This window comes from Amblyomma mixtum, chromosome 6 (assembly GCF_055824585.1).
Source record: "Amblyomma mixtum isolate Tamu chromosome 6, ASM5582458v1, whole genome shotgun sequence".
Lineage (NCBI taxonomy): Eukaryota > Metazoa > Arthropoda > Arachnida > Ixodida > Ixodidae > Amblyomma > Amblyomma mixtum.
Genome location: NC_143017.1, coordinates 19,769,363 through 19,794,188, shown reverse-complemented (window position 1 = coordinate 19,794,188; position 24,826 = coordinate 19,769,363). Strand labels below are relative to the sequence as shown.

The window sequence follows — 24,826 nt, the reverse complement described above, 5'->3', positions numbered from 1 at the left end:
CCAGGAGTGCGTGTCAAGGAACTGTTTTCCTGCCTCACCTGTCTATCTTTCTTTGACTGCTATCCTGCGCTCAGAATTCAAGAAATTAAGGTTAATTTCTCATTCTCTCATCGTTGCCGTTGTAACACACAACAAAATATATGGGCCCCTCGGCAGTGGGCGCAGTTTCTCCTTGTCCATCATCATGACACTGTCGGGTACCCTCTTGATTTTTTAAGGCGAAAGCCTTTAATGCTTCATACTGCCGTGACCAAGGAATCTTAGCAATTGTGTGCGCGTTTCGGCGACACTACTGAAAAATAAACTATGTACACGCTGGGAATCAAACCGGGGCATGGAATTGAGTGCAGACGTTACCACTCTGCCACGAAGGCTCAGAGTTTGAGCGTGAATAAAGGCGTATCTAGTGAATGCATGGGTTTCATAAATAAAAGAAATAAAAATAAAAAGGTAAAGAAACAAAAATACAAAATAAAAAATTAAAAATGGGTATAGAAACTAAAATAAAAATACAAAATGTGAAAACTAATAAAAATAAATAAAACGCAAACAAAATGCTTCCCATGGCCTGTCGCTCGGCTTTCTGTGAGGTTACAAGCTTAGAAAAATGGCTTTCGGCTAAACCTTCAGGCGGATTTCAGTTGCTCACGGAAGAACGAATCACGTACCGATCACAGGAGTGATTAGTCTGGCGGTGGCCTCGCGTCCTTGCACAAGCTACCACACTGCGGTGCTGCTATGTACATGTGCGCTGTTATGCGTAATAAGCGGTCTGCGTGACACCGACGGACCTGCTGCAGCAGCTGCTCCTTGACGGCGAACTCGTCCTTAGTGCAGAAGCGCTGCAGGCTGGCCAGGTCCCCCTTGATGAACTGGTCCAACATGAGGATGGTGCGCTCCCGGCAACGCCTCGAGCTGATGGACAGCACATTCTCCAGGTTGCGCGATATTGAGGCCCACGCGGTCGTCGGAGGAGCGTCCTTGAAAGGGTTCAGGCTCACCACCTGCGTGGGTGCAACTACGCATTAATTCAGCTTGCAGCGCGCATTACAATGAAGTAGAACTTTTTGCTGGGATAGTTGGTCCATTCTGACATAAGTGAAGCAACACGAAAGAAAAAGCCCGAAGGTGAAACGAAGAAGGGGCACGAAGGAGAGCTCTTTCCTGTCCCTTCTTCGTTCCGCCTTCGGGCTTGTTTCGCGCTGCTTCACATACGTGACATTGACAAGTTGCAGCGAGTGCTGTCGCGATGTCTGCATGCATGTACACAATACGACAGCGACCTGCGCAGCCACATAAGCTTTAAACCTAGCTGTTATAGACAATTACAATAAAAAATATTCAGCAAAACCTTCAGGGGAACAATGACATGGCTTCAAGCGATCCATTCGATGGCTCGAAGAGGCGGAGAGCTGAGCGGCTCTTGGCGATATGAAGCCTGATTACGTTTTTACGGCTCAAGTGATCAAATTAGGGTTCTCCATACACTTTAATTTTTCGCCAAACGATAGTGTCTTTTTCCCATTTCTTTACAACCGTATCGCCGAAACACTGGCTATCGGAGCTGAATTACCAAACGCAGCAGCCGACACGACGAGGCAGCCGCCGAGCAGTGAGGAGGCGTGTAATGGCGGTGTGGTCACGTGACCAACGATAGCACACCCATCAAGATAGAGCGCTGCAAATCATCTATAGGCTGATCTCGCGACGATAGCAACGTTCCTCATTCCCATATGCCTCAAGTACCTATTGGACTGCTTTCATTATTCCTCATTCGAGTGCTACATCACCACCATCTACCTTAAGTACCGATTGGACTGCATTCATTATTTGCCATTCGACTGCTACATGAACTCAAGGTTCTAATTAGAACTATTTGACATTATTCTTAGCACCACCTGCGGGTGGGAACTCGGCCCAATTTTGGCATGCTTATCTATGCGATGTAAATCTTCCTTTTAGTTTTGTAACTGTTGTTGATTTTCCAGTAAGCCTTGTTTTGGCAGCCGTACACCCCTCTGGTTTCTTACTCACGTCCCAGACAGCTAGTGACAGCAACCCAGAGTGTTATTTACCACTTTTCTACCCCGCAGTAAATTCTGCGATACAGGTTTTATTGTCTGCACGATACAAGCGACAAATCAGTTAAGCATAGCGGAGATTGCTTATATGCAGACGTCTTGGAATGGGGTGCCGAGGTACAATACAATACGATACATGTTTACATCTTTATTTTCCAGAAAACAGCTGAATCAGATGGTCTCTTATACTAAAAGCTACCACACCCATCCCAGATAAGGAGGGACGCGTCTTTGAATTCCCCCAAAATCGCCAAAAACTTGATTTTTTAAAAACATTTTTATCGGCTTGCATACTTCATTTTTTCGGCTGTCCCAAGTTTTACTGCGAAACTCGACAGGGAAATACTCGAAAAAATTTGTTTCGTGGACCGCGGTCGCTCTGCACTGCGGGAAAACGCTCGATTAATGGGCATTTTTCTCAGTTACGGTTTTCGGCCAATACACTCACCTGGCGGAACTCATCTCTTCACGACTTATTTATCTACTCTGATCGCGTCAGCTTTGTTCCACTCTACGACCATTTTGAAGCTTAAGACATTATTTGTGTTTGAAAATGTTACATTTTAAATAATTGTACGACATTTTCTTCTTCCTCTAGACATCTCAACGGACACTGCATCACAACAGTTCAGAACAGAAATTTGTGCTTTGCGAAAAAGAAACTAATCTTGTCTAGATCTCAAGCACGCCAATAGGAACGTTAGCCTTCTTCCAAATTTTTCTAACTCTGAAGCCTTTTCCCAAGATTCTGAGGCAAAATATGTATTAGAACAGCATTTTCTAGACATGTAACTTTGAAATTCTGCTCGTACTCAAAACGTTATTCTTTATATGCTGCAAAATTTCGTGTAATACATCAGTAAATAAAAATTGCTGAAAGGCGCGTCTCCATTCATGGCTTTGAGCCAGAGCAACTTTCGGGACAATGGGAAATGACGTAATGGGGAGGGCCTGCAATGTCGTTCTGCCTTTTGCGCGCAGTTAAATCGGCGTAAAAGAAGGTCACTGTTTTCACCTCCGTAGAAAGGCGACCGCCGCGGATACAACTCAAGGACCAAGCGGCCTTACACCGTCAAAGGACCTTCGTCGGCTGTTTCGCACGACCCTGCTAGCGTGACAGTTAAGGCAGGAGCAGATGAAAGGGGATAGTCCCCTCCCTACATGGTCAAGGGTAGTCTCCTTCCTGCATTGTCACGCCAGCAGGCTCATGAGAATCGGCAGACGCCGTTGGCTGGAAGGGGAAGTAATTTGGCGGGAAAAAGCCGCTCCGTTCTTGAGTTGCATCCGAAGGGTCAAGCGAATGAGTTATGAAGAAGCGTTTTGACTTAGATTTAAAAACAAAACTGCATTCTTCTCTGCGTAAGATTGCGCGGACACTCACCTCCCGCAGTAGCTGGATGTCCTGCTGGCCCGAGAAACGCAGCGGACGCTTCCGCTTGTCCGCCGACTCGTCGTTACTGCGCACAGAGAGAGGCAGGAGGAGGAGGCGCATCAGGCTGCGTGCACAGTCTACGCAGCGGGAGTGCAACAATTTCTTCTATTTTATTTATTTATTTACTCGTGAGGCCATTTTGGGCTTCACACGGAAGGAAGACGGATACAGAGGAAAGGGTATTCAAAACTAGTAAAATAACTCATATTGAACAATATATACAATATTACACAGTGTCCACAAATTGGAATTGAAAAAAATTCACAGAATATCCGGTCGTCGACAGCAGGTGTAAGCAGTAGGAAAGGTATAGCTGCACTGCAGGAAAGGTAAGATATAGCTTAATCTAGGACGGCTCATAGATAGCTGCCGCCGCGGTGGCTCAGTGCCCAGGTGCTCGGCTACTCCACCCAAAAAAGCTGGTTCGATCTCGGCAGCGGCGGACGCATTTTGATGGAGGCGAAATGTTAGAAGCCCGTGTACTGCATGTGGTCGACATTATCTGCAGCCCTGCAGTGTGGCGTCCCTTATAACCTATGTCGCTTTGGCACGTTAAATCCCTCAACACCAGACACTGACAGCCGCACGCGAGTCTTGTGGAGCGTCCCTCATCAGCCGCTTTTCTTTTCTTTAGCTTTTTTGTGAGTGGCAGCAGTGCGCCCGGCTTTCTTTGCCGCTTTTATATATGGCGACGCGCCCCACCAGCGCACGCCATGTGCCGAGGGAGAGCGGATGGTTCCAGCACGTTTTACACAGAAAAAAGGGACACTCAGCGCGGCTGGACGCCGCTGTCAACGCCTCGGTGGACCACCACGTAAGAGAACACAAAATTAGCTGGTTACTGGCCCTGATCATGGAAGGTGCCACGGAACCTGTGTTCTTGGCATGTTTACTTTATGTAACGACAGCAACTGACGCGTCGCTGTCGCCTAGCTTAAGAAGTGCTACCAAGACTGGGCTTGCGCCTCTCGGGCTTCAAGGCAAAACTTCGACGCCTTCGCGCAGGAGCCGGAGCTTAAGCAGGAGCTTAAGTGTCCTGACCAGTTTTGGTGGCTAGATATGCCGCACTTTGCTCTGCTGTAGAGCACCGCGCACTTTGTGCCTCCGTGTGCGCCTCTCACAGCCCAGGTACGCGGACGCACTGCGTCCTCGGTTCTCCTTTCGATCGACAATCGAACGCCTAAACAGCAACCAAGATGGAGGCTGCTGCAGAGATAAATGCCGCACAGCGTTATTTCTTAAGCTGTCCTAACAGCCATGCCGATTGACAGTAGGGCAGTACCATTCCTGTGGCGTGGTGTTTATGCAGAGAATGGAGCCAGATGATCCCGGTGGACCACATGGTTAGAAGGTATGGTGCTACGAAGTTCGAGAGCTGTATTCATAATTAGCAACGCCGCCTTTGTTGTTTCGTGGACGTGTTGACCTTCGTTTTTTCCTGCTGCTAAATATGAATTCGTACCAACTCGCCCAGTTTTTCGTTTTCCTTAACTATATGCCTGTACCAGCACATGGGCTGTGTATTTTAGTCCACGTGACTACTTGCTCAATACATCCTTGAGTGAACCGTTTCAAATTGCCCGGAAAATCCGCAAACAATTCCTATACGTGGTTCCATCGGTACTACCCACAACAAGCGCACAACACTCCCCACTTCAGCGCGAAAACAGCAGTTCTGCGAGAATTCCAACTCTTTCGGGGAATGCAACAATGCCCTCAAGTAAAATAACAGACGTCAACGCCGAGACTTTGATTATGCGACTTATCGGCTAAGTTTCCTCTGCTATGTATTCGTATCAGAAATAACATTTCCACAGTGGGCGCTTTGATAGAAATATGCTTGAATTAAGTCTGTGGTCGCCAAAGGGCACAGTGAGTAGGCGAAGCTGGCAAGTATAACACGTTCCTGGCCAAACCTGCTCAGCCGACTTATCAGTGAAATGAGGTGGCGTCAGTAAGCTTAGTGTGCGCCGGGTTACTTGTTATCACTGCTACAAATTAAGACGGCATCTTGTATCGGTAACCAAAAGCTGATGTCAGCTTCTAAACGTTGCTTTCGCGCACTTTGCGTTCATTGCGATCATGCTTCGCAGAAGCCAGATGAAAACACGTGAGGCTAGCTAAAGTTGCATAGAACCCCACGCTAGTAAGCACACCGCACGGCACGTTCGTTACGCAAACGGCCCAAGACGCTGGGCTGCATAGCTAGTGCTATGAGTACTATGATCAGAGTATTTAAAAACACTGTAGGTAACAGAATCTACTCATAAGCCGCGATAGTGGCTCGGTGACGCCCCAACTTCGATTGCTGCCGACACAGCCAACTCGTCTGCGTTTTGATATTCGTGGTACCCAGCTAGTTCAGCTAGATCAGGTCTACAAAGCACCGCTTCTTTCATTCCTACCTTCCTCCCTTCCCTTACGGCGCGGTTCATGCCTCCGCCGAGATGTAGCTGTCGCTACCTTTCATTTGGGTAGAGTCCGCTGGCATACGTCGCAAGACTTTACGAATCTCTTGGTATCGGCCTGCATTCCTGGCCAATAAAACTCGCTGAGCACTCTATGTGAGACAGATACTGCGATTTCCTTTCCTCAAAAACCAATTTACCAACTTACTACTTGGCGGCAGTGACAGATGTGCGTTGCATGCGTTGGAATTCACAACGTTGTGTCATTTTAAGGAAAGCAAGAGCGCATAACGGGCTCCCTGGTTCCGCGAACGCCTGAATCGCACTCACAGGTACGTAGTGGAATGAGAGAGAAATGTGGGCTGCAGGCGTTAACAACGTTGTGCCAGAAACGCGTCTCTGAAGCCATAGGCCGTCGGCGGTCATAGTGTTCATTACCGTTGGTGTTGGCGTTTTAAGTCCAAAGCCTTTAATGCATCATCGTTGTCGACGGAAGGTTCATTGGTTTATTGGTTTATTGGGGTTTAATGTCCCAAAGCTGCTCAGGCTATGAGGGACGCCATAGTGAAGGGCTGCGGAAATTTCGACCATCTGGGGTTCTTTAACATGCACTGACATCGCACAGCACACCGGCCTCTAGAATTTCGCCTCCATCGAAATTCGGCCGCCGCGGCCGGGATCTAACCCGCGTCTTTCGGGCCAGCCGCCGAGCGCCGTAACCACTGAGCCACCGCCACCAGCGCTTACGAGGTAATGAGGCCGCTGATGCGGCTGCTCAAGCGCATACTCACCGGGCTCCTCATCCCAGTTCTGCTGGCTCGGAGACTAACCAGACGCTGCTGCAGTTCAGGGAAATAATAACGCATTATAGCGACTACAAACGCCTTTTCCCGGCCCCTCCAAAGGGGCTTAGTAAGACGGAGGAGCAAACTTTAAGGCGCCTGCCGACACGTACTCTACTCTGTCCTGCAATCGTAAAATATTACGATCCTAACACGGATGGGCGATGCCCGCACTGTGGGGAGACCTGTGATATCTTCCACATGGTGTGGGCATGTACTCAAAATCCCCACCTCCCCCCTTCCCGAGAGGCATGGGAGACTGCCCTCCTCAACTGCTCCTCACCTGAGTCCCAAAGGGCTCTTGGTGAAACGGGCGAGAGACGATGCTTCGTCCGGGCTAGGGACGCCGACCATGTAGCGGGGCCACTCTGTGGCTCCCAAACTCTATTTCATCAAATAAAAGTTTTCACCACCACTACCACGGCGGGCAGAAGGCTGTCAGCAAAGGGGTCACGCTTTTGCATGCGTGACAAGCGGGGTGGATTACGAAGCAAGGATGCACTGCGGCTTGCCCATGCTTTCGTAACGAGTAGAATCCTCTACTCAACCCCTTACTTGCACCTGCGCAAACATGATGATGACCAACTGGAGGTCATCCACCGGAAAGTCATCAAGCGGGCTCTCGACCTCCCGGTCACCACGTCCAACCAGCGACTTCTGGCCTTGGGCGTGGTGAACATATTTCGGGAGCTTCGAGAGGCCCACTTAGTCAACCAATACACGCGTCTTGCATAGACCACGTCCGGTCGCCGCCTCTTGGACCGGCTACACATCAAACATGACTACCATATTGAGGAAAGGGAGAGAGTGCCAGAACCCTGGAGACGCGCCCTCCGGGTCCGATCCCTTCCCCGCAACATGTCTAGGGAAGACCATAGCGGTCGTCGCCAGGCGCGCGCGGAAGCGTTGGCGCGATACTATGGTAACCAAGAACATGTGTATTACGTAGACGTTGCCGGCCCACACCACGGGGTGTGGTACACGGCCGCAGTCGTACACAACACAAACACAGTCAACGGGCTCACTTTCAAAGCCTACAGCGCAACACACGCGGAGGAGATTGCCATTGCTCTTGCTCTCACTACTCCCAAGTCGAAACACATCATCACCGACTCGCGAGGGGCCTGTCGGAACTACGAGTTGGGCTGGGCTCCCCCGCTTGCCTGGCGCATACTGGAATATAGCTGTCGATCTGAAGATCCAACTCCACGCAACCTGATTTGGGCCCCCGGTCACCAGGGGCTCCAGGGAAACGAACAGGCCGATCAGGCCGCCCGCGCACTCTCTCCCCGGGCAATCTCCCTGTCCTTGGAAGGGTACTCCCAATCAGACAATCTGGCCATTACATTCAAACAAATCACCGATTACTACAAGGAGGAGCACCGGAGCTACCCGGCCCCTTGTAAGGGTCTGGATCGCGCTGACGAGCGCCTCCTCATCAAAATTCTTACTAACACTGTACTGTGCCCGGCGGTGCTTAAACATTTCAATACATCCTTTGATGGCGCGTGCCAGTTCTGTGGGGAGGTGGCTGACACCTTCCACATGGTTTGGGCGTGTCAGTCAAACCCATCTATCCCCCCCAACCCCAACCCCACCAGAGAGGACTGGGAGGCGGCCCTGCTCGGCTGTCAGGACCTAAAGACCCAAATGGGTGCCAATGGGGCCCCGGAATAGGGGCTCCACCTAGTATTGTTAGGGGAAAGGGCCAATAGGGCCTACCCCAATCACCTCTCTGTAAATATTTATTGTATTATAAATGTTTTTCACCACCACCACGCTTTTGTCCACCGAGATATGTGTTACTGCGTAATTTCCTTTCTTCAAATACAATTTTCATATTTTCTTTCTTCTTGCACTCCCACTTCCTCCCTTCCTCTACAAATGGATGACGGGTGTCCGCCGAGATATGCGAGACAGTTACTGCGTAAATTCCTTTCCTGAAATACAATTATCATTTTCTTCATTGCGGCCCCTCTTCCTCTTCCTTCTTTCACTCCCACTTTCTCGCGGTGCGGTTCAGGTGTCCACCGATATGACAGAGAATTACTGCACTAGCCCCTTTCCTCTGTCCTCGCTTCGGCGAGCGCGGCTTCGGCCTTTCGCTCCGCGGCTTTCGCTCCGGCGGACGCAGTTGTTGCTGCGACGCGCGTCTTTTCTTTACTTTTTCTCTTTCCTCTGATCGTTTAACTCCCCTCTATCTGCACGTGGCAGCGGTGGTGGCTTGGCTCGAGCGAGTAGGCAGGCCCATGCAATTTCCTTTTCATCCTTCTCTCAGTCACAACAACAACAACCTCAAGAAGCGTTGTGTTCAAAGGGCAAGGAATCATGCCGAACGGGTGGTGGCGTTCCGCGGACTCCCTAAATTGGCCATCAAGATAGTTGGAGACACGGGTGTGGACTGCCTTTTCCATGAGTTTGCCTGCGCGCGACGTGAGGGATATGGGGCGCAGGTTTTCGATGCTGATTTTCTTGCCGGGCTTCGGAATAAAGTGTACATTGGCTGTTTTCCATGCTTGTGGAATGGTGCCGGTGCGCCAGCATTTGTTTATGTAATCCGTGAGTTGCTGCAGAGCCTCTGTGCCGAGGTTAGCCAGAACCCGACCGTAATTTTGTCTCGTCCCGGAGCTGTGCCTCGGCGAATATCTGCTAGTTCTGCAATGATTTCCTCCAAATTGAAGTCTATCTAGGTGTTCGTTTGGTGGCCCCGGTACTCCTTATGGTAGGGTTGTGGGTCTCTCGCGGTGCAGATATATAGACGCGGAGTTCATCCACGAGTTCGTGATCCGTGCCTTGAAAGCTGTGTAGGGACAACGAGCTACTGCCACACACGATGTTTGGGTTTAGGGAACACTTGTCCACCCATGACGTGCTTCTGCGAATCAAACGCGAAGTCACTGATCCCGCATGCACAAACAGTAACCGACCGCTTCTAGCACTCGACCTCAAGGAAGCGTTTGACCATGTCACTCTCCACAATCCTCAACAACCTACACAGCACGAACTGTGGCCAGCGAGTCCACTCGTACATCTGCGATTTCGTTACGCACAGAACCGTCAACATCAGCGCCGGCACGAAACACACAACGCAAGTGAAGATGGGCACGGGAGGCACTCCGCAAGGGGCAGTACTATCCTTATTTCTCTTCAACATTGTACTCCTAAATCTCCCATCCCTTCAAATCAGGTACAGGGCATACGCCACGCCCTGTACGCTGATGATATAACCATCTGGACAACCACGGGTAGTATGGGAATGATTGAAGAACAACTACAAACAGCGACGACAACAGTTCAAAATTATGCACGGGCGTGTGGACTAACGTGCTCACCCGAAAAATCTGAACTCGTAGTCGTCCGTCAACGCAAGAATCAGGACACCATCATTATCCGTGTAGACAACTCACCCATAAAGGAAGTTCAGACCCTCAAGATACTGGGTCTGTACATAAATAACAACAGCAACTAACTTCTCACCCTCCAGAAACTACGGCTCGTGAGCGAGCAAGTCACCAGGATGATCGCCAGGATAACGACGCGCAAATCAGGGATGCGAGAAGATACTCTGTGACTGGTGCAGGCTTTCGTTGTAAGCCGCGTCATCTACGTAGCGCCCTACCACCGCCTCAAGAAGCGTGACATCAAAAACCTTGACATCATAATCAGAACAGCCTACAAGAAGGCCCTGGGACTCCCTCTTGCGACATCGACGGACCGGCTCTTGTGACTGGGTGTGCACAACACGATCGATGAGGTGATAGAGGCACACCTTACGGCGCAGGCGGTACGGCTCTCCACAACTCGGACTGGCCGACAAGTCCTGAGGGATTTAAACATCAATTTCCCCCGACAGCTAGACACCAAAACCGACATCCCAGCCTCATGGAGAGGACAACTCAAGGCAGCTCCACTACCCAGGAATATGCATCACGATTTTACACGAGTCAAGACGACAAGCACGAGTCGAAGCCATGAAAAGACACTACGGCGGGCGCGAGGGCGTGTTCTAAGTTGATGCTGAGGGTCCCAAGCAGGAAATGACGGCCGTCGCGGTAGTGCACCAAAATAAAACAGTCAACGGACTAGTACTGGCTAGCCAGGACATACTGGCTGCGGAAGAAGTGGCGACTGCTCTAGCTGCAACACACACTAGCTCCGAATACATTCTCACAGATTCACAGAAAGCGTATCGTAATTACCTCAGGGGCAGGGTCGCAGCGCTAGCAGCGCTAGCAGCTAAAATCTTGCAAGATAGCTACACCCGTGGCTACCAACCCACACACAAACACTTAATATGGGTACCAGGTCACGAGGGCATCCCAGGGAACGATAGCGCACATGTCTCAGCACGAGCATTTCTCCCCCGGGCACCCAGTGCGGATGCCGTGGACCCTCCTACCCACTACTAACTTACAATGACATACATGGTCTGTTCTGAAAGTAGTAGGACTCATTTTTTTAAACACAATTTATTCAAGAGAATAGTACACAAGATTACAATTTTTCAAGGCAGCGCACCCTTCCGCACATGCATGCTGCTGCCAATGAGCTTCCCAGTTTTCGTACGCCTCCAGCAACGCCTGGACCGGAATGCTGTTTAGCTCCCTCGTCACGGCCTGTTTAACCACCTCTTCAATCTGGCTATGATGCACCTGCCGGCCCAGATGGGTGGTGTCGCCGGCGTGCAGCACGCCCTGTACGCCGATGACATCACTCTGTGGGCCACGCAGGGCAGCACAGGAGACATTGAAACCAGTCTGCAAACAGCGGCGACGATAGTAGACCGCTACGCCCGCCGCTGCGGTCTTCAATGTTCCCCTCAAAAATCGGAATTTGTGCACCTCCGCCCCTCACAGAAGTGCACAACTAAAATATATCTCTCTCTTGAGAGTGGTCCCATACGCGAAAGTGATGAGATACGGGTACTCGGACTCTACATCCACAAACACAGGCGGCCAGACACTACATTGGCCAAACTCCGTAAGGTGGGGGACCAGGTGGGCCGCATGGTCCGCCGGGTTTCCAACAAACGCGGAGGGTTACGAAGTAAGGATGCCTTGCGGCTGGCAAACGCCTTTGTAACCAGTCGAATTCTCTATTCGACTCCTTATCTCCAAATACGGAAAAAAGAGGAGGACGCCCTTGAGGTCATCCTTCGCAAAATTGTTAAACGTGCCCTTGACCTCCCCATCACTACTTCAAACAGCCGGCTTATGGCTCTTGGGGTGGTGAATACTTTCCGGGAACTCCGGGAGGCGCACCTTACAAACCAGTACACGCGCTTGTCGCTAACGGAGTCGGGTCGCCGCCTTCTTGCTCGACTCCATATCCAACACACCCCTCCAATGGAAGACAGGATTCGCATCCCGGAACTGTGGAGACGTGCCCTCCACGTGCGGCCTCTTCCAGCAAACATGTCACATGAAGACCATAATGGTCGGCGCCTGGCACGAGCGGAAGCGCTAGCCCAATATTATGGCAACAAAACAGGTGTATACTACGTGGACGCCTCCGGCCCTCACCACGGGGGATGGTACACGGCCGCGGTAATTCACAACAGCAACACAGTTAACGGCCTAACTTTCAGAGCCCGCAGTGCAACACAAGCAGAAGAGGTCGCGATTGCTCTCGCGGCCTCACATTCCAATTCAAAATACATAATCACCGACTCGCGAGGGGCCTGTCGGAACGTCGAACAAGGCTGCACTCCCTTCCTAGCCTATCGAAAATTGCATACGGGATACGGACCCCGCACACCGTTACCTCATATGGGCCCCTGCTCATCAGTGGTTGGCAGGAAACGAGGCAGCAGACGCAGCCGCCCGCGCGCTCTCTCACCGGGCTGTTTTCTCCTCCCCGTCCGATCAGGAACCCGATTTTAATCCGGTCTATACATTCAAAGATATTACAACATATCAAAATTGTCATCGCCTTTACCCTAGCCCATGTAAAGGCCTTAAGAAGGCGGATGAGCGGCTCCTTCTCCGCCTTCTCACCAATACATTGCTGTGCCCGGCAGCGCTAAAACATTTTGACCCCTCCTTTAGCGGCAGCTGCCCACACTGTAGTGCAGTGTCTTCTGACACTTATCACATGGTGTGGGCCTGCCCCTCCAACCCCGCTATTCCCCCCATCCCCAACCCAACCCGGGAGGACTGGGAGGCGACCCTGCTCGGCTGCCACGACTTACAGGCCCAACAAGCCTTAGTCGGGCGCGCCCGGGCGGCGGCAACCACCACTGGGGTCCCATACTAGGGACCTCCACCTAGTGTTTGTAAGGATCGGTCCCTTACGGGCTGATCCAAACATACCTCCTACTCATTCGTAATAAATGTTTTCACCACCACCACCACCAATCCGTGATGTTTCCCCTCGAGCGTCGATTTTATTCTCAGGAATAGAAAAAAGTCTGGCGGGGCCAAGTCGAGGCTGTAGGGGGGCTGAGGCAGCGTTGCCGCCTTGTGCTGGGCAAAAAATTGGGGTCCTCATTCACATGATGAAGAAGATACTACCGGTTGGCCTTTTCCTCCTCTTACAACACTCCCGGCATCAACTTCGCGCACGCTTTCCTCATGGATAAGTTTTTTGTCACGATCTCAAAACGTTGTGTTTGAGGAATGCTCAAGTCATCAGCAATCATTCTGATACTCATTCTACGATCACTGTTAAGTAAATGTTTCGCTCGCTACAGATTTTCATTGGTCTTGCTGGTCGAAGGGCGTCTGGAGCGGTCGTCTTCCTCCACTCTTTGCTTACCTTCTCGAAAAAGCTTGTGCCACTCAAAAAACACCTTATCTACCCATGGAAGCGTCACCGTAGGCCTCCTTAATCATGTTGTGAGAGAGAGAGAGAGAGAAAACTTTATTTACAAAGGAATTCGGGGCACGCCCCAGGGTCCCCGCACGACCCCACTGCACTCAAGTGTTTATGTTCCTGAGGTCCATAACACTGGCAGCACGGCCGGTGGCGATGGTCTGCACGGCCGGGTCCTCCGAATGCAGCAGGGTCTCCCAGTCCTCCCAGGTCTTGAGGTTCTCTAGGTCCCGCGGGGGAGGGTCCGCCGGGCAGAGGGAAAGGATGTGGAGGGAAGAAGCGAAGGGTTCTGGGCATAGGGCGCAAGCAGGAGTGGGGAAGGAGGGATGATAGTGGGTTAGGGTAAGGGGCGACGGGAGAGTATGTGTTTGTAATCTGCGCCAGAGTGTTGCGTGTCTGTTATCTAGGGAGGGGTGGGGCGGGGGGTAGAGCTGGCGAGAGCCTCTGTATGCCTGGGTCAGCTCACTGAATGAGTGCATGCGATCCTTCGTGAATCCCCGATCCGAGGCCACCTGAGCCCGGTTTAAAGAACCTCGGGCTAAAAGGTTGGCGGCCTCGTTTCCGGGATTCCCGGAGTGTGCAGGCACCCATATCAGCTCCACTTGGCGGGGCGGGGGTGCATCGGGCGAGTCCAGTATGCCAAAAGCAGGGACATGAACTCGGCCTCGAGCAAAATTTAGAATCGCAGTTTTAGAGTCAGTTAAAATATACCGGGCTTCCATGCGGGTTATAGCAAGTGCAATGGCGGCTTCCTCTGCAGCCTCTGGGGACGTATCTGGAGGGAGAGGTAGTGTGAGGAGGGTGGATGAAGAGGAGTCCACCGCAACTGCTGTCGCTTCATCACCCGTGCAGGCAGCGTCCACCCATACGGCGTCCGGCTGGGGGCCGTACGCTCGATGGAGTGCCTTCGCACGGGCTCTGCGGCGCTGCTCATGGTGGGACGGGTGCATATTCCTCGGGAGCGGCCTGATGAGAAGCTCTCGGTGAAGGGATCGTGGGATGGCGAGAAGGGTTGGGTCGTTGGCCGGTATTTTGATTCCCAGGGAGTCCAGGATATACCGACCTGTGGAAGTTTTTGTGAGCCTGATGTATTGGGCCGGTCGGTGGGCCTCCACGAGTTCCCCGATCGTGTTGTGGAGGCCCAGGCCTAGTAATCTGTCTGTGGGTGTGTTGAGGGGAAGATGAAGTGCTACCTTGAATGCCTTGCGAATCAAAGCATCCAAAGCGTTTATGTCATGTTTGGATAGTTGTAAGTATGGGGTAGTGTACAGTACACGGCTGAGGACAAAGGCATGAATGAGGCGACATAGGTCGCGCTCCTTCATGCCTCTATGATGTCCCGAAACCCTGCGGATGAGGTGCGATATCGCGCCTGCAACCTGCTTGAGTTTCTTGAGGGTAGTGGTGTTTTTGCCATCGTTCTGGATGTGCAAGCCCAATACACGGAGGGTGCCAACCTCAGGTACCGGGTAACCATTCAATTCAATGGCAATGGGGGAGCGGGGACAGCGGTGGTTCTTAGGCCGGATGAGGAGCAGTTCGGACTTCTCTGGGGAGCAAGACAGTCCGATGGTCCGTGCGTAATTTTGGGTGAGGGTGGCTGCTTCCTGTAAGGTGTTCTCTATGTCGCCGTCACTGCCGTGGGTGGTCCACAGGGTGATATCGTCGGCATAAAGAGTGTGCTTGAGGTGGGGAATAGTTGCCAATTTCCGGGCGAGGGATATGAGGGTTATGTTAAAGAGAAAGGGGGAAAGGACGGACCCTTGAGGGGTGCCGATACTCTGAAGTGTGTAGGAGGTGGAAGACAGAGGCCCGAAGTGTATCTCAGCCGTGCGGTCAGTCAGGAATGCTTGAATGTAGGCATACGTGCGCACACCCACATTCAATGGGGATAGAGCAGTCATGATCGCCTGATGTTCAATGCGATCAAAAGCTTTGGAGAGATCCAAAGCTAAGACTGCCTTGGTGTGACCTGGAAGAAGCGGGTCAAAAAGGTCGTGTGTGAGTTGCAGCATGGCATCCTGAGCGGATAGATGAGGGCGGAATCCCACCATGCTATGCGGGTAGAGATTGTTGTCCGCCATGTGACTTGTGAGTCTCGCTAACACAACATGCTCGAGGAGCTTCCCGAGGCATGAGGTTAGCGAAATCGGGCGAAGGTTTTGAGTGGTGAGTGGTTTGTTGGGTTTTGGTATAAATATTACCTTCGCGTGGCGCCAGGACTGCGGGAGGTTACCCTCCCTCCAGCACTCGTTGAAGTATTTCGTAATGTGGGTGATCGATTGGTCATCCAGATTACGGAGCATGGAGTTTGTGATTTGGTCTGCACCAGGTGCGGAGTTGGCACGGAAAGTCAGGAGGGCCGCTCTGACTTCCGTCTCCGTGATGTCGGTGTCGAGTGTTGGATTTGCTTGCCCTGTGTAGTGCGGTAGAGGTATGGGGCCGCCTGGAGATGTGTACATGGTTTGAAGTGTGTCTAGAAGGGTGTCGGGATCGTCAATGTGTTCATGTGTGAGGCGTGTCACGTGGTGCTGTGCTGCTGATTTGGTGCGTGTGGGGTCAATGAGGTGTCGGAGGAGTTGCCATGCTCGTTTGCTGGACAGGTTTCCGGCGATGCCGTCACATATCTGTCCCCAGTTGGATCGACAGAGCTCCTCAGAGTGCTGTTGGATTTGTGTCTGCAGCGCGGCCAGCCGCTTTTTAAGCGTTCTGTTGTGTTTGTTGCCTTTCCAGCGTTCCAGGATGCTGTGATAAGCCTCCCAGAGGTGGGCTAGGCGTGTGTCAAGGGTCGGTGTTTCGGTTGTAGTTTGAATGTGTCGTGTGTTGTGGTGAACGTCATGCTTGAGTGATTGCACCCATGCATCGATGTCTGCGATGGGAGTGTCTGGGAGGGCGGTGCGTGCAGCGCGAAAGGCATCCCAGTTAATGAGTTCGTGTGTCATATTTGCGTGACGGGGTGGTTTGTATGGGACAGTGATTTGTATAATGTAATGATCACTGCCCAGTGTATGTTGTGTTCTGTTCCAGGTAACGCCGCGGATACAGCGGCTCAGCGTCAGGTCCGGACTGGTGTCCATGCTGACACTGTTGCCGATCCGCGTAGGCGTCTGAAACGTGTTGTGCACAGTGAGTTGGAGGTTCTGCAGGAGCAGCCAGAGCCTGCGACCTCGATGTGTCGTGGTTGTGTATCCCCAGTCAGTATGCTGACTGTTTAAGTCCCCACCGATGAGTAGGGGATGTTTCCCTGCTAGATGGTGTAGCTTTCGCAGAAGTGATTCTAGCGGGGCCATCGGCAGGGACGGGGGTGGTATATGTTTGCTATAAATATAGAAGGAAGTGAATGTGTGTGATGTATAATTTCCGTGATCACGCAGGGCGTCTCAGACGTAATGTGATGAGTTTTGTAGGTGAGGCTGCGGTGGATGAGTGTGGACGCCCTGGGTGTGTTAGTGGTATCCGAGTGTGTAGATGTGTAGCTGGGGAGGGTTGCTCGGTGTGCAGTCTCCTGGAGAAGAAGTATGTGGGGCGTGGGTGTGATGGTGAGAAGGAGAAGTTGCAGAGTTGCGCGCTTTGCCCGGAAGCCGCGGCAGTTCCAAGTTATAATGGGGAGATAATTAGTGTTCCCCCCCGCCATATTGGATGGTGGGGGGATTGAGGAGGGTATTAAGACGGGTGTCAATTGGTATGTGTGGCTCAGGGAAGGTGTTTTGTGCTTGTGGAGGTAGGATGGGGGGAGTGGAGGGGGTTTGAAGTTGGGTGAAGCGATGGGTAAGATTATGCTCCAAGAGCTCCATCATCTTGGTAAGCATAGCGTCCATGCGCTGCTCAAGTTTTTCGGTGAGGGCGGCGGCAAGGTGATTGAATCTGGCCTCGAGGCGGGCGTCTAGCTCCTTTAGTTTATGGTCAAATTTTGCTTCGAGTGCTGCTAATTTAGCGTCTATTTCTGGGGGCACGGGAGGGGGTGTGGCGTCTGTGGTGCGCTGTTTCTTTGCAGGAGGGGTGCTCGAAGTGTCTGTCGATGATGAGCTCGAATTAATGACAGGGGGTGCGGGTTGAGGGGGCATGGAGGGGGCGGGGGTGCTTAGGAGAGAGGAAAGGCGGCTTACCTCGTCACGCAAGGCCTTGAGTTCCTGGTCTCTCGGGTCTGCCTGGGAGGACTGGGGTGGTGGGGGTTGACGGGTGGTTTTGCCGGAAACGCGGTCTGCCCAGGTGAGACGCGTGGCGTTCTTGCTGCCATTCTGCCGGCTTGTAGAAGGCGACCGGGAAGCCGTCGAGCTGCGTCTGCTGGCTGTGCCTGGTTGATCGCAGCGGGAAAGCCGCGATGTACCCGGAGGAGAGAGAGCGTTCTTCGGGGACGCTAGTTTGCGGCCCCGTCCCTTGCAGTTCCCGGTGCCGGTCATATGAGGGCCTCCGCAGAGAATGCAGCTGGGGGTGCATGAGGGCACATCTTCCTTTGGGTGGGACTGCCCACAGCGGGGGCACTTATGGGATCTTGGGTGGACACACACGTCTGCCCGGTGACCAGGGACGCGGCAGTTAGTGCAGGCGTCTATATGCCCTCGATAGGGTGTGCACCTGTGGAGGGCTCCTCCATAAAGGACGGCGCGTGGGACAGGTCCAGCCCGGAAAGTTATTAAGATGGAACGCGTGGAGCCCATTCGGCGGGCGTCCACGATGAGGGCGTCTGGGTTGCCGGTGAGCAGGTCTTGCAGGAGCTCTGACGGGGTCTCATTCCAATAAGCATTGGAGATGACTCCGCGTACTGCTCCGTCCGGCGGGGTTATATAAGGTGCTACGGCGAATTCCTTGCCTTGGTGTGTGATGGTGTTCACCCGAACCAGAGCGAGCGCGTCATCCTTTAGGGGCGTGCTTACGGTGCAGGTGTTGTTGACCGGGTGTACCCTGATTTGGGTACGCGCTGGCTCCTTAAGCTGGGACGCCGCTTGGAGGATGGCCTCTCGTAGCTGTCGGGGTGGAAGCAGGTCCAGCTGCAGCCCGCCTCGTGATCTAAAAACGATGTTGTGAGTCTCTTTCCCCGTTTTACCAAGATTTACTCAAAATTTGATCGCGTATCGCTGTTCCAGTAAACGCTCGACAATTCTGCGTGACGAGACGTTTCGACAGGGGTTTACAGTACAAGCGACCTCCTCTCCGAGAGCCGACTGCCAATTTTCCCCAGCATTCCCAATATACCCCTTCAACAATCCTGCACGCGCAGACCACCTCTCGTCCGCTCGTTCGCCCAGGAAAAAACCAGTCCTACTACTTTCAGAACAGACCCTGTACTTCAGCACTTAAGATTATCCCGTAGGGTTTAACTTCCGCCGGCTAAGACACTAGATAAAGGGGATGAACAACACCTCCGAAAGCTACAGACCAACACTTACAACAACCCACGAAGACTGCATGCCATAGACCAGGAGACATTTCACTCACAATGCAAATTCTTTGGGGAGAAGGAGGACCTGTACCATATGGTATGGGCCTGCCAACGAAATCAGGCGATCAGTGTTAATAACCAGCCAACGCAGGAGGGGTGGGAGGCAGCTTTGACCAGCTCGGACGAAAAGAGTCAAAAGCAACTCATCGAAAGAGCCCGGACAGCAGCCTACGCCAATGGCTGCTCCAACCGCCGCTACAACCTCCTAAACTGTTTCATTAAAGTATTTTCACCACCACCCCCCTCAATAGGTAAATTGGTTTTTGAGGAAAGGTAATGGCGCAGCATCTGTCTCACATATCTCGGCGGACACCTGAACCGCGCCGTAAGGGGAGGAAGGTAGGAGTGAAAGAAGAGAGAAAGAGGTGTCGTAGTGGAGGTCTCTGGAATATTTTCGACCATCTGGGGATCTTTAACGTGCACTGACACCACACAGCGCACGGGCGCCTCTTCCGTTTTGCCTCCATCGAAACGCGGTGGTGGTGGTGGTGGAAAACATTTATTTACAGATAAACTTCGGGAGGTGAGGTATGAACTGACCCAAAGGGGGCCAGCCCTCACAAGTACTAGGTGGAGGTCCCTAGTTCGGGACCCCAGTGGCGTCGGCCGCTGCCCGGGCTCGCGCGACCAGGGCCCGTTGGGCCTGCAGGTCAGAGCAGCCGAGCAGGGTCGCCTCCCAGTCCTCCCGGGTTGGGTTGGGGTGAGGGGGGATAGCAGGGTTGGAGGGGCAGGCCCACACCATGTGGTAGATGTCCGAAGACTTCTCCGCACAGTGCGGACAGCTGCCAGAGAAAGAAGGGCCAAAGTGTTTTAGAGCTGCCGCCGTGGTCGGGTTCGAACCCGGGTACTCCGGCTCGGTAGACGAGCGCCTTACCACTCAGCCACCGCGGCGGGTAGGGACCCCCTAGCAGCGCTGCAAGAAACGCGCTGTCGCGTTCCACTCCGAAAAGCGAAGCTTAAGCACCATTAATTAGCAGCTAATTAGTATTTAGTCAATAATCAGTAGTTAGCCATTGATTTGTAATGTTATTGCTTAGTAATTAGTCAATAATCAGTAGTTAGCCATTGATTTGTAATGTCATTGCTTAGTAATTAGTCATTATGTGCGCGTCATCTAGTGGTTGTGTCACCAGTGCTTCGGAGGCAGTCAAAGTGGTTCGGAAAACGCTTTCGTCTCTACGCACTTTAGACAGTCAAAGTACACCCTGAATTTTTTTACGCTTTGATCATTTTAAGGAAAGGAAGGCCGCATAAGTGGCTCCCTTGGTCAGCGGATGCCTGAATCGCGCTTATAGGTACGTGGGGTGATGAGAGAGAGTTGTGGGCGGCATGTGTTAGCGCTGACATCGGTGAGAGAACTCTGGCGATCAATCACTAACTGCCACCTGCCAGGGTGGCAGTGTTGGGCGGGGACTTACGAACAGCATAAATACGAACAGCAATTTATTAACACTTATGCGGGAGAAAATGCCGTTCCTCTCGCTCGTAACGCTTCCCCGGCTGTGACAAGCTCGCGAAATACTTGCGTAGGCCTCGTCTTTAAGAACCAGGCATTGGTGCAGCAAGCTGAGCATATATCGATCTATTGCTCCGACCACAAAGCTTTCTTCATGACAATAAAAAATTCAGGGGGGCACTCTGTTGACGTACAGTGCGATGAGGCGAAAGCCTTAAGCGCGGTGTTGCTGCTTGTGCAACTGATATGAGGTTAAGATGTTGTGTGTGTGTGTCTCTGTGACTGTTCTTTGTGGTTTGTCCGGTGTTTGCGCAACCTTTAAAGATTCACCTCCAAGAGTGGAACGCGACAGCGTCTTGCAACGCTGCCAGGGAGTCCACAGAACGCCATCGCCCGTTCGGCTCTACACTTTGCTCGTCGGTAAATTGGTTTTTGAGGAAAGGAAATGTGTCTGTCTCGCATTTCTCGGTGGACACCTGAACCTCGCCGTAACTGGAATGGAGGAAGATGGGAGTGAACGAAGACACCATATCCACAGGACCAGCCTTTGTTCATTCCAAACATAGCGTTTAGTGTTATGCTGATTTTTTTTTGTTGAATGTTACGTGTCAAATGCAGGCAATAAAGAAAAAAAAGCTGGCATGGCGAAGTGGTTAGCGTGCTTGACTCGCACTCGTGCTTGACTCGCACTCGTGCTTGACTCGCGTGCTTGACTCGAATCGAAGACCCAGGTTCGATTCCCCAACTCGACCAATTTCTTACTCGGTTTTATTTATCTGGTCTGTCTAGAAAGGTTAATTATGCTAATTGGTTAATTAAGCAAAACTAAACTCAGTCCCACTTACTTGGAGCATCACTATACGATCCGTTTAATCGGTTGCATGATAACTAGCCAAAGTACAATTGGCCCCGTTTGAAATTCGCGCACTGTGACGCCACGACCATTTCGACCAATTGAAACAAGGTCAGCGTAGCTACGGCGTGACGGCGGGCACCTGAGGTCTCGCTTTGGCAGTCGTAGTGTTGCTTGGTCAACAAAAACTGTTAGTGGTGTGTTTCTTGAAGAAAAGGTGTGAAAAATAAGTAGACGTCTGTAATTCTAACGTAATCGTCTTCAAGAAGTCATGTATGTGAAATTGGTTTGGTTTGGTTTATGGGGTTTAACGTCCCAAGCGACTGAGGCTATGAGAGATGCCGTAGTGGAGGGCTCCGGAAATTTCGACCACCTGGGGTTCTTTAACGTGCACTCACATCGCACAGTAGAGGCCCGTGCACTGTGCGATGTCAGTGCACGCTAAGGAACCCCATGCGGTCGAAATTTCCGGAGCCCTTCACTACGGCGTCGCTCATAGCCTGAGTCGCTTTGGGACGTTAAACCCCATAAACCAAACTAGACCAAACCAAATCAATTGTGCATACATGTCTTGCTCGAATTTTTTGCCATAGTCGATCGAAAAGCTGGAACAGCTGATGAGCTGCGCTCACATTTCGTATTGGGAGGTAACGTAATCGTCTTCAATATTTATTTCTTTGCCCCTCCCGGTTTCAAACCCGGAAACTCCTGCGCAGTAGCCAAGCGCACCAACCAGTGAGCCACCGCGGCGGGTCCAGTCAAGTGGGGAATGCATGATCTCGATGCCTTCGATTTATTAGCTGCGCTGAGGGAAAGGCAGCTAACGACACGCCACTGGAAACAGCACGGATGCTTTTTACACGAAACGCGTGCCTCCACACACGTCTAGTAAGATGCTCTCAGGATTCGAAGCCAGGATTCCTGCATGATCAGCCCTCATTCGTTGCATTAGTTTCGAGGCGCGGTTTCGCTTTCAGAAAACTCATTCATTGCATGACCTTGCTAACAGCTGGACAGAAGGGGGGGGGGGGGGGTGCTTGCAAGTACACGCTTTGAGAGTCGCGTTGGTGCGCGACCCTCTCTAGAATATCCCGAGGTTCTACTCGTGCCGGGCATACTCACTTCTTTCGGCTCGTCGGCGTTTCTGGTGCGCTGCTGGTCTTGTCCGCAGAAGCCATGGGAGCGAGTCAAAGGGTAGTCCTCAGAAGCCTCAGCCGGGCGATGGCAGCTGTGTCTTGGACCGAGGCTGTGTTCCGCGTGACGCCGAATCGAATGCGTGCTCTGAGACACGAGCGAGCCGCGGAACGAGACGTCGTCGTCACGTGGACAGCGACGCACCCGCTCGCAGGCAAGATGCTTGCGCGCCCGAAGCCTCGAGGCCCGCTTAGCACGCGGGATGCGCCATCATTCGTCTCTGCGTCCTCGACTTCTCTCTTGCACTCTTTCGTTAAAAAAAAGAGTGAGTGGGCAAAACCCCGGCGCGGTTATCACCTTCTGGGTTGAATCGCGAGCGATGACTTGCAAACGTCGGCGACGGTCTGCCAAAATAGGCGACCGACTGATGTGGCGAAGAGGATGACGTTGCCGACTGCGCGCTTGCTCGTCGTCTTCATTAGCTTGCACGCCCTTCAAGTTGCGCGGCGGAGCCGGGATTAACAGTGCAAAGCTTGTGTCTGTAGGTCTTGTCTTGACCAGTAGCATTATCGGGAAAAATTTTGCGTGAGGAAGATTTCAGTCTACTCTAGAGCATCGGTCGGATACGAGCACCTAAAGGCGTCTTTCAAACGACTACCCGGAGCACGCTTTTGCTCTCTGTGAAGCGAAAAGCGGGCTGTAGTGGGATTCAAACCACGGGTCCTTATTAGCAGAGAAAGATTCTGGGGTCCATCGCGGGTCAAGGACTCTGCTCGGGATCACTGATTCATTTTCCATTCATCTTCACTGAATTATTTTGTATTTCTGGTCTCGATGACGCCACCATATGGACCTGCGCTAGTTCAAAGCGCGGTCCAGTGGAACCTTTGGAACGTCTCTAAACATGAAGCGGTAATCTGAGTTCTTGATATTGGCTGCTCTTACGCAACTGCATGACAAACTGACACAGAAAAATTGTATAATCCTTTGACCTTTCTTCAGCGTTTCGCAGAACATAATGTTCCACTAAATGAGCCAGACTTACCGGCTGAATTAATTTTTAAGTCACGAGTTTGACAGCGAGGTACCGTCTGTCCAAAAATTAATATGCACAAAACCAAAGTAATGCACAACAGTCACAGAAGGGAACAGCAGTTTACAATCTGTAGCGAGGTCCTGGAAATGTTAAGGGATTACGTCTGGTTAGGGCAGGCTGTGACCGCATGTCAGGATCACAAGAGTGAAATAACTAGAAGAATAATATTTACCTGGAGTGCATTTGGGAGGTTCTTTCAGATCATGAATGCTAATTAATTCTTCATCTTCAGCAGCAGGCTAAAAACGCCTTCTGGGCGACAAAAGCCTCTCCCGCCGAAAGAGAGAGAGAAATTCGTTTAATGCATGGAGTGGTTGGGTGGACCCTCACTGCAGGAGCGCATTTGGTTTGCCGCCTATTTTCACCTGTTCACCACCGAAAGCTTGTCGGTCTTCCCAATGCGAGCTCGACAGCGCCGCCTCCCATACCTCAGTTCTTCTGTTATTGATTCTTACTCTAGCTGGTTTTTTCTGGCATGCCCATAGCATATGGTATAGGTCAGCCACTCCACAGTAGAAGGCGCATTGCGGATCGACGAATTTGGAAACATACAGCTGAATTTGAATGGATTTCTATACGCAAGTATTCGATATGAATAAGAATGGGGTGGAACGCATGTTCTCTCAGATAATGAATGGCAGTTTACCAATAGCCCTCAAGAGAAAAGTATACAACAGCTGTATGTTACCGGTACTCACCTAGGGGGCAGAAACGTGGAGGCTAACGAAATGGGTTCAGCTTAAGTTAAGGACAACGCAGTGAGCTATGGAAAGAAAAATGATAGTTGTAACGTTAAGAGATCTGAAACGGGCGGAGGGGGTGAGGGAACAAACGCGGGTTAATGACATCCTAGTCGAAATCAAGAGGAAGAAATGGGCTTAGGCAGGGCATGTAATGCGAAGGCAAGATAACGGCTGGTCCATAAGGGTAATGGAGTGGATTCGAAGAGAAGGCAAGAGTAGCAGGGGGCGGCAGAAATTAGGGTGGGCGGATGAGATTAAGAAATTTGCGGGAATACGGTGGCCGCAACTGGCGAAGGACAGGGTTAATTGGAGAGACATAGGAGAGAGAGGCCTTTGCCCTGCAGTGGGCGTACTCAGGCTGGTGATGATGATGATGTGTTTGATTGCAATTTCCTTAGAATGATCCCTTGCTCAATGCTTATATTTTTGTGCGGTTCGGCGTACACTTTTCTCGTTAATCTCAAATGTTGAAGCTCAATAGTGGTTCTGAATATTTATGTTCCTGCGAAATGTTTGGGTAAACCAGAT

The 24,826-nt window shown here is 51.7% G+C and overlaps 1 protein-coding gene across 1 annotated transcript in view; it reads right to left on the bottom strand.

Annotated features, from left to right (window-relative positions):
• Window positions 1–22,722, bottom strand: part of LOC149338350 (uncharacterized) — a 62,108-nt gene extending 39,386 nt beyond the window's left edge. Inside the window, exons 1-3 of the mRNA XM_089547623.1 lie at window positions 22,448–22,722; window positions 3,463–3,538; window positions 792–1,004 (exon numbers count right to left, since the gene is read on the bottom strand). Of these exons, the coding sequence (XP_089403749.1) occupies window positions 792–1,004; window positions 3,463–3,538; window positions 22,448–22,503 (345 nt within the window). The 5' untranslated portion in view covers window positions 22,504–22,722. The remainder of the gene's footprint in view (window positions 1–791; window positions 1,005–3,462; window positions 3,539–22,447) is intronic.
• Between the last annotated feature and the right edge of the window lie 2,104 nt (window positions 22,723–24,826).